Raw genomic sequence first — 10,000 nt, 5'->3', positions numbered from 1 at the left:
GAGAGGCTACATACAAGCAAATATCTGTGGTTTTTAGTGAGCACTTTTCTTTAAAGAATGTGTTGCTAATTCAAAGCATACAATCCTGCATGTAAGACATCGCTCCAAGTGAACAGGGACAAAAGTAACTTTAGGCATTACATACGTTATCATACTTTAAAACAGGATATCATTATGTAATGTCATACCCCACTCAGGAACAAACATTGTATTATAACTGAGAAAGTTATCTTTTCAGAATTTTTTTTCATGGTTGTAGCCTTAAAGGATGAAAAATATTGGGGTCTGCTCCTGCTCCCACTGAAATCCTTGAGAGTTTTGTGATTTATTTCAATGAGAGCAGGATTAGCCATTGATTCATATTTCCAGTAGATGATACTGCTTAATTAAATAGGAAGGGAGAACCTGATTAGCAAAGATACTGAGCACCCGTAAGCCCCCACTGATTTCAACTGGAGTTATGAGTGCTCAGCATTTCCAAAAATCAGTCTCAGAATCTATGGTAACCCTTTATTATATCAGAGTGTGTTTTGGCTCGTTGCTATTGTTTTACAGGAGTGTATTCTTTCAGTCAGCTGATTACTACAATTGCTTTTTAGATGTAGAATTTTAAAGTAGACAAGAATGATGGACCAAATCCTGATTGCCTTTGAATAGTCCAGCTAACTTCAGTAAAAGGAGTGATGCAAGATTTGACCCAATGTCTTTAACATTTAAATAAAACAAATCAACTATGATATTCCACAAAGCAGCTATTGGTTAATGAAGTTTATGTAAATTTTTCATAGTATATAAAAATGCCTTTATTTTTCTAACTGTGATATTTTCTGCTTAGAGTCAAATACTTTTTATACAGCTTACAAAAATAAATACTTGTATTTTGCTAGGATCATAATAGCTCATTAGAAGAGGCTGAATTTGGACCTAGACTAAAACCTAACACCACAGGGCTGAGCATGCTTACTTGAACCTATAATGTTGCCAGTTCTCTCTCTCTAGGGAAGTAAAGGACTAGGGGAGAGGATTCAACCTTCTTAATTGTGAACCTCATTAGTGATGGTTGCTAGGCAAAATACACACCTACTTTCAGTGCATATGAAAGAGATAAACAATACGTCATAGACTATAATGACTCTTGTGCTCAGGGCGACCTTTAATTATTATATTTTTGTTCTCTTATACCTTAGTTATTAATGCAGAAAAACAAATTAGGTTTTTTGTGGACCACAGCAGATTCATAAATTGTTTTCCATTTTTGATGTCTAAATCATATTTCATTCTGATAATCATTGCTTGCTTCATTCATTTTTCTGTGTGTGCATCTGTATGTATTATGTGGAACATAAACACATAACCTTAATATATGAGAATTGTTATAACAGCAGCTTAGCATTGCCAGTTGTTACTTTAAATGATTTAATTGTACAGTTGTAAAGGGCATGATCCTGCTGACATATGCATATTTCTAACTGTTCACCTGAGTAGTCCCATTGAAGTCAATGTGTTTGCAGGATCAGCCCCACAGTCTGTACTGCAGTGTAAAAAAAAGCATGTTTTTGGAAAGTTTTAACTTCAAGCAATTCAAAATATATTTGATAATTAACCATTTTATTGTATAAGTAAGTGCATTACTTAATAGTAATTATCCAGGTTTGTGTGAGGGGATGTTATGGTGCATATAAAGTGACATTTGTGTATAGATATATCTTTTGGTCATTTACTTTATGTGAGAATGTTTGTATGTGTATGGATGTGCAAGATTCAGAGGTTGATGGGCCGCAAAAATAAAGAATTTCAGAGTTTAGGAATTGTTGGGGACACTTTCCACTGTTTTTTTCCCCACAAATTACTTTCTTTTAGCAGATAAGGCAAGAAGTTAATCAACTTGAATCAGTTAGAAGAAAAACATTTTATACTGTTTTTCTCATACAAAAATTCTACTGCTTTAATCTGTAACAGTAGGGCCCAGCAACAGGAAATTGACCTCACAGTAAATTCCTTACAGATTTGATCATGTTTTTACCATCCATTTAAACTTGCATACATAACCTGAGACTGTACCTCTGGATTGAGGATTATGACAAGCCAAAATAAAATTAAATAAAATTAAACAGCAAGAAAAAGCTGCAAGCAAAACAAGGCTTTTAAACAAACAAACAAATAAAAAAGAATGAAAGGGGATAAAAAATTGGTTGTGACTGCAGAACTTTATGGACTAAATAAAGGAAAGGAAGCCAGAAGCAAATACAGGAGGGCTGTATTTTGTTTGACATGGAGTCAGAAATACTAATGGGCTGTTTGATCAACGTGAAGAGAGAAGAAATCATGTAAAAGTAAATGTAGTAGTGTATCAACATAAAATATGGTGCAAAAAAGCATTGCAAATAAAAAAAGACATGTAAATGTGTGCCTACCATTTTCCAGATAAGAAGGGGCCGTACCTTCTGAGGGGTCAAGGCGGCGAGCCCGCCTTCCATGTTTGGAATTGTTGTGTACAAACATGTTGTCTGAGACAGCCAGAACGTGGCCATCCACATTGACTGTTGTTGATACGACAACCTGAAAAAGAAAACAAATACATTTTAAAAAACTGCAGATTTTTAGAAATTCATATGTTGTAGACAAGTCTTTCTGCTTTACATATATATATTCATAGTTAACTTTTTTTTTTTTTGGTGACTAACACTCCTGAATTTTTAAATCTCAATTGTTTCTCTTCAAAACCTGCTACACTAATTAGAGATTAATCTCCTATTATCCTAACAAATGAATTCAATTCAGGGAAATATTCTTCTTGCCATTAGTTTCAGAATCACCCCTCTAGCCACGCATTTTAAATGCTGCTGTTTTGATTGATCTGTTGATATATTGATTAGATAGTTTATCTAATTAAAAATTGTTCACTTGAGACTGTCTCCAAATGAAGGGTTCTGAGGATTCCAAATCAGAAAAAAAAATGCTTAATAAATTAGAAACCCTTGTAACTCCCCATTTCTCTTCAGTAAATGATCTCCAGGTCAGTTTTACAATTACATTTAATGTCTGATAATGAACTTTTTTGCATCTGAAAAGACTGAGTTGAATATGAATAGTGAAAGTGTTTTCAATCCATGAAAAGTATCCCTTCTCAAGTTCATTTGGATGGTGATTGACCCTGGTATGTCAATGGAATTTCCTCCTTTATTTTTGAGTGAAAGGCTCCTATTCTTGTGTCCAGGTTCAGAGTCCGGCCATAGAAGAGATGATGGATAGGGTCTTCTTTGGCTTCCAGCTGCTTCTTAGTAGAAATTGGAAAAGGAACATAAGCAAAATGCACAACCTTGCTGACAAAAACACCTACACAATCGATTTGTGAAATTCATCCCAAAATGATACTCCATAATACACAAGTGAAAGAGGAAACAGAAGGGTTTGTTTGAATGTTTGAGTGTGTGTGTTTGTGATGTGGATCCATAGGTTGATTTTCTTTCCAAAATACTTTGAATACCTCAGATATAAGTTTACGTTTAATTTCAGTTTTCCACCATGGTCATTGTGGGTTGGATTCCAGATTTTCTGATTGAAGTAATCACTGTAGTATTTTCAGTATAGTTAAGATTAGAAGAGTTCTCTGAAACAATGGCAGAGTTAGGTCAATATTAGCCATGCCTCATCCAACTATACTAGTGATGATGGTAAAAACTAGTATACAAACTTGCCAGACTTTTACTTTTTGTTCAGTTTGCTTTGGATGTAAAATCCCAGTGAAAAATGACATTCAGAATACTTACATTCCATATATACAGAGATATAATGAATGAGAAATCAAGAGAGTAAGAACTACACTGTAATTCCTTCCCCTTTTGCACATAGTGGGTGCAAGGCATCTGATTTAAATTCTTTTCTATTTTTATGTTTTGGAGGCAGCCATTTGTATCACCCTTCGGACCAGCCTGAGGGTAATTCTATAGGAGTATTCTATGCTTCTGCATGCACTCTCCTCCACAGAGACAGACTGTATCACCGCTCCTCAACATCCATTGTGGGGAGTCCTGAAACTGCACCTTAACACAGGTATCCTATGTTGCAGTCCTATTGCCATGTCACTGGGCTATCTGCTTTTCACTTTTAATGAGCTAAGTGCAACTTAAAGAAATAACCTGCAGATCATGCAAAACAGATAAAATGTGATTCTCAGCAAAGAATAATTTTTATTTGTTTTTTAGACTCCTAGGCCATGATATATTGAAAGACAGGGGAAGGTGTATATAAAAAAAATACATCTATCTTTGCTCTGTCGTCTATATATAGGTCTCAGAGTAGCAGCCGTGTTAGTCTGTATTCTCAAAAAGAAAAGGAGTACTTGTGGCACCTTAGAGACTAACAAATTTATTAGAGCATAAGCTTTCGTGAGCTACAGCTCACTTCATCGGATGCATTCGGATCGGGTGCCAAAAGTACTCCTTTTCTTTTTATATATAGGTCAGTCACCAAGAGAAAATAGTGTAGTTCAGAAAGTAGACATACTGTGTTGTTTTATTGGCTCATTCCTGTCGTGCACCTAAAGAAAGGTGCTGAGATAGTGAAACCAGTTGAAAATATTGTTCAAAACCTGACATTCTGTTAAGTCCAGTTAAACCTTCTGAGAGGCAGGGAGATTAACTAAAGAGACCCAGGGAAGTCTTTTTAGTGACTACTGGCTCCTTTGTCAACCACAAGATCACTCATGACTGATGCTTCATTTAGTCATCGGTAAGACAAAGAGGACATTTCCACTCATTCCAGGTTTGACCTTCTGCTCTGTTCAGATGGATCAATATCACCAATGCCCTGTGAAGCTGAGATTCATGAAAAATGGAAGTTTGGCTGGATTGTTTTGAAGAAATATTTGTGTTTCAGCTACAGATCTTTACTGTTGGCTGGCTCAAGCATTCTGGCTTCACCAGTAGGTTGGCTGTGTGTGAAAACAGATGTCACATGCTTTCCTATAAGCCTTAATCACAAGTTGTGCTTCTCTGAAAAAGTTTTGAACATCTCAATGCCTACGTTATTAATTCCAAGTATGAATCATGTTGAAAGTAGTTTGAAGTAAAAATCATGTATTTCTTAATAACCATTTCCAAACAGCCAAAATTTGGGGGAAATTATTTTCAGCAACTGTCCAGTCAGATAGCCTTCTGTACTGGTTATGATTCACCACAGGATATTTCAATAGCTGTAGGGAGAAATTCAAGTATTAAAATAATTTGGTTCTAAAACAGTTGGAATAAAAATATGTGGGTTGTACCACAACTATCAGTCTTATATCTGAATGTGAAAACTAGAACGCTGATCCAAAATTCATTGAATTCCATGGCTGCTTTTCTAATAGCTAATACTAAGTTGGAGCTACTCATCATATATGTGTAAAAACTTTTCTACTGCTCTTAGCAACCCAATAACACAGTAAAGATTTTAATTTGAGAAAAAATTACAGCAATATTTTCACTGGTGATTCCCACTTGCTTCAGAATACTCCATCATGGCCTGCTTGTGAACTTGACAACTCCTAAGAACATGCATTTAAATTAGACAACTATTTTAAAAAGTTTTATATTATCATTTTTAAGTATACAGTTCTGAAACTAACTGTATTAAATAAAAAAGACAACACTTTCAGAAAAAAAATATAATGGTAAGTTATTTGGAATTTATGAATGAATCTTGAATATATCCTTATTTCTTTTTTAAAAATCTGTACCTGGAATCTTCGCATATCTCGTGGGTTGCCTGCATTCTTCAAACAGTTCTGATTGCACTTGAGGAAAAACTTTAGAAAGAATCTATAAAAATAAAAAAATTGAAGTTTGTTAGGAATATCAAAAGAGAAAAATGTGTAATAAATTCTATTTTAAATAAGTAAACCTTACAGAATATTGGGTATGACATCTTACTTTCTTATTGGTTACTGTACTGGTCTTTAAGTACCAGAAAAGATCACTGCTGTAATCAAAACACCATATCCATGGCAACATGTGCTTCAATTTTTACATCTTCAACACTTGAAAATGTAATGACTGTAGGCCAGATCCTCAGGAACTGTAAATCAATTGACTTCTATGATTCAATCACATCAATGATGGTGATTTACACTAGCTGAAGATCTGCCCCCCTCCCCCTTTTCCTTTTCTTAACATGTTTTATGTTTTCACAGTTTATATTAGCACTAGTTAGAAATTTCCTGTCAATTATGATCAGTCTCATTAAGGATTCTTGGTTTTGCCTCTGGTTGAAGACTCCTCCAGCTGCTCAAAAGAGGTATGATCCAGCTCCCATTGACTTCAGTTGGATTTACATTGGGCTTAAATGTCAGAAAAAGTCATTCTCATTGGTCATTATTGTTAAAGTATAATGGAACACTGAGTATTAAGGCCTGCACTCTGGTCACTATACTGATCTTAAGACTGTAAAAAAGAGTGACCATGCCCAGGGCAATATGTAGTTCAGCTTCTAAACTATTCAACATGTTAAAAGATAATTATGTAGGGTAAACTGTGCCATTTAGCCACCTTCCTGCATTGAGGGCTGTGTACAGCAGCAATGCTCAGGTGGAACTCTGAGACATAAAATGTTTCCTAGGGCAAACGATTGTATGGAAAGGTGGGAAAGAGGAAAGAAACAATTTGTGGCATCCTTATAATAAAGCAAGCATATACCCTCATTACAGCTCCATGTAGTTTTTGGGGCAGCAAATTTATGGTTCCACCAACTTCCCTTCCTTCCTTCTTTTCAGCAAGTTGCTCTGGGAAGCAAGTAGCCGCTTTGGAGTAGCTCCCACATAGACCTCACGTAGATGGTGTAAGGTGAGGGAAAAGCCCCTCCCTAATACAGAGGCTTAAAGGCTGATCATAACCTAGCCCTTACTATTTTCTTTGCATTGTGATATTTTCATAGTTTATAACAGCAAAACATTTTCTCTGGTGGTCAAGTAAACACATTTTTAATATTGAGCTTAACAGAATCTTTAGGAATTTTATTCAGAATACAACAAATTATTATTTATTAATGTTACTCTTAATTATAAAGTATCCATCACCACAGTACCTGGATACTCTTTAGAAAAATGTTAATGTGCAAGTAATATCCCTGAAAAGAGCTTCGCTCTCCACACCTTCCTCCTTTAGAACTTCAAACCCGAAGGGTCAGATTCCACTTGATAAAACATGTGCCTGCAGCCGTCCCATTGTCATATCATGTGTGAACCCCTGGGCGGTGGCAATAGCTGGATGGGAGAATCCTAAAGAATACTCAGGTACTGTAGAAAGGGTGTTGGTGATTCAGTAGTTAGAACTCTTGCCTCCTGAACAAAAGCCCCAGTATGTTATTAGTGGGCACTGTACTGCTGAAGAAGCCATCTCTCTGATGAGACATACGAATGGGATAATCTCTAGAGCTAGCTGTCAAATTTTCAACAGTAATCGGAATTTTGACATTAAATGGAAGATAAATTTTGCTAAGTTCCCTCTCCCTCCATTTTCCAGTCTGCTCTAGCACTGATTCCTTGTACTCACTAAAGATTCTATGTTACTGAAGAAGGAGTGTTAAATCTCTTTTCCCAGCCAAATTTCAGGAGGTGTAACTACATTGTGCCTAAATCAATCCCTGCTGCAATTTCAATTGGCTATGGTATTCTTCACTTCCTCTCCTGAATTCTTCTGTAGTGTTGTTGTGATCAACTGCTGGCTTTCACCCCAGAGGTGGCTACATTTTAATGGTGGTTGATATGATCTCTATGGTCTAGCTTCTCAGCTGAACTCAATATTTACTGGGCACAGGTGGGGTGGTGGTGGGGAAGCTATAATGAATGGCTACGGTTCCCTGAGCCTGAGGCTGGCTGCATGTAGGGCTGCTCTAAAGTACTCCGGCTGATTATGGTACCCAGGGGCCGGAGAACAGTAAAAATATAATAGTGCACCCCCCCATCCCTCCTTCCATGTCCCCTACTCTATGGGCAGCTGTGTGGAGTGGCATAGGATACAGTAAAACTGGCTACACCTCAGCTAGGCATGCCCCACATTGGGAAAATTAATGTCTAGGGCAGTGGTTTATAATCTGTGGTCTGCGGACCCCCGGAGGTCTGTAAACTATGTCTAAGGGGTCTGCGAAAGGTGACTATGAAAATACAAAAAGAAAAGGAGTACTTGTGGCACCTTAGAGACTAACAAATTTATCAGAGCATAAGCTTTCGTGAGCTACAGCTCACTTCATCGGATGCATCCGATGAAGTGAGCTGTAGCTCACGAAAGCTTATGCTCTAATAAATTTGTTAGTCTCTAAGGTGCCACAAGTACTCCTTTTCTTTTTGCGAATACAGACTAACACGGCTGCTACTCTGAAACCTATGAAAATACAGTTTCAGATTCCAAAAAAGACATTCTGTTTTTCTGATCAATCAAAAATATGTCAATACCCCCACCTACAAGTCAAAGTGTTTTTATTACCATAGAAGCAACAGTTTAGCACCTTTCTCACGCTGTGTCAAATGCCGTGCTGAGCATGTGCAACATTTATAGTTGAATTCTGTACAGTCAGTTTTCAGTCTAAGACTTCTATGGTAGGGTTCCACAGACCACAGGTTGAATTTCCAAAGAGGTCCGCACCTGTATTTGAAATTTTTTAGATGTCCGCAAATGAAAAAAAGGTTGAAAACAACTGTCTATGGAGATGTCAGCTTCCCAGCCTCTTAGTGCCACAAAGGAGTTAGACTGACAAGAAGAATCTGATCCTGTTTTCCAATGTCAAATGGGTGTTGTGAGGCTTATTGAATTAAAGTTTGTAAATTACTTTGAAATCCTCAGTTGAAAAGGGCTCCAGAAGTGCAAAGTATTTTATTATTATTAATAATAATAATTACATGTGCATTTTTACACTGAAGAATTGTTTCTATGGGGAACCCATGTACATCTAAAAAAGTATATTAAACAATCTAAACAAATGAATTGGATATTTACTCAGTGGTTTGGGTAGAAAGCCAAGCTTGCCTGAACCATAAACATTCAAGTCCACCCAAACAAATCTGAACGCTGAGCTAAATTCAGAAGAAACAGTACCGGGATGCAACATAACCAATGTTTATATCTCAGCTTTATGGTGGGACTGCATGACCCAAATGACAGTTTGTAACTGTAGCTCAGAGGAGCCCTGGGAGCTCAGGTGGCATAAGAGAAGAACTTCAAGGGAAAGTGACACAAGGACAAGAAAAAAGAAAAGGAGTACTGGTGGCACCTTAGAGACTAACACTTCCGATGAAGTGAGCTGTAGCTCACGAAAGCTTATGCTCTAATAAATTTGTTAGTCTCTAAGGTGCCACCAGTACTCCTTTTCTTTTTGCGAATACAGACTAACACGGCTGCTACTCTGAAACCAAGGACAAGAAAAACCCTGTTCCCAGGGTGGCCATTCCCATAGCTCAATGCAGAGGAGAAGGCTGACTACTTTCCCTTGCTGTCCAACAAGAATCTTGCATCCTAGCAGGCAGTCCCTAGAGCAGAGAGGATAGAGCTGGCTGCTTTTCCACAGAAAAAGCTTTATACTCTTGGGTACCCAATCCTGGAGTTGGGTTCATGGTAAGGTAGTATTTCAAACTTTGTTGCTATCAGTGGAACAAGAACACGGATTTCTCTGGATTTGTCTGTCCCTGCGTTGTATTCTGAAATTTATGTAATTTATGTACACACATTACACATTCGAGTGTATTTAATCTTTTGGAATATCCTTCCTAAACATCCTCAGTTGGAAACTGATCCTAAAAAAAAAAACTGAAGTAAGGAAAAACAGTATTTCTTGGTGATTTCCCCTGTCTTTGATTTTCTTCCTACTGCTAAAGAAAGGGCTGATACCCTCTTAATTAAAATGTATTACCTACCATAAGGCTTCACTATTTTAAGATAAAATTTACATCTTTTATTAACTCACCTCACCTATACACTTAGCTCACAATGCCTCTTAACGCCCATCTGCCATCAGCATATAGTAAGTCACT

At 37.0% G+C, this 10,000-nt stretch overlaps 1 protein-coding gene across 11 annotated transcripts in view; it reads right to left on the bottom strand.

Moving 5' to 3' along the window:
• The window catches only part of EBF3 (EBF transcription factor 3), a 133,056-nt gene that overhangs the window by 42,051 nt on the left and 81,005 nt on the right, over positions 1-10,000 (bottom strand). For 7 of the 11 annotated variants that reach the window (XM_043518936.1, XM_043518935.1, XM_038411033.2 and 4 more), the window contains exons 7-8: positions 5,720-5,801; positions 2,442-2,559 (exon numbers count right to left, since the gene is read on the bottom strand). In XM_043518936.1, coding sequence (XP_043374871.1) covers positions 2,442-2,559; positions 5,720-5,801 — 200 coding nt within the window. Of the gene's footprint in view, positions 1-2,414; positions 2,560-5,719; positions 5,802-10,000 lie in introns of all 11 variants that reach the window. The other 4 variants (XM_038411032.2, XM_038411036.2, XM_038411030.2 and 1 more) reach the window with 1 other exon arrangement.

Source organism: Dermochelys coriacea, chromosome 7 (assembly GCF_009764565.3).
Source record: "Dermochelys coriacea isolate rDerCor1 chromosome 7, rDerCor1.pri.v4, whole genome shotgun sequence".
NCBI classification, from domain to species: domain Eukaryota; kingdom Metazoa; phylum Chordata; order Testudines; family Dermochelyidae; genus Dermochelys; species Dermochelys coriacea.
Note: the sequence above shows the minus strand (reverse complement) of the source record. Positions and strands in the feature narration are given on the sequence as shown.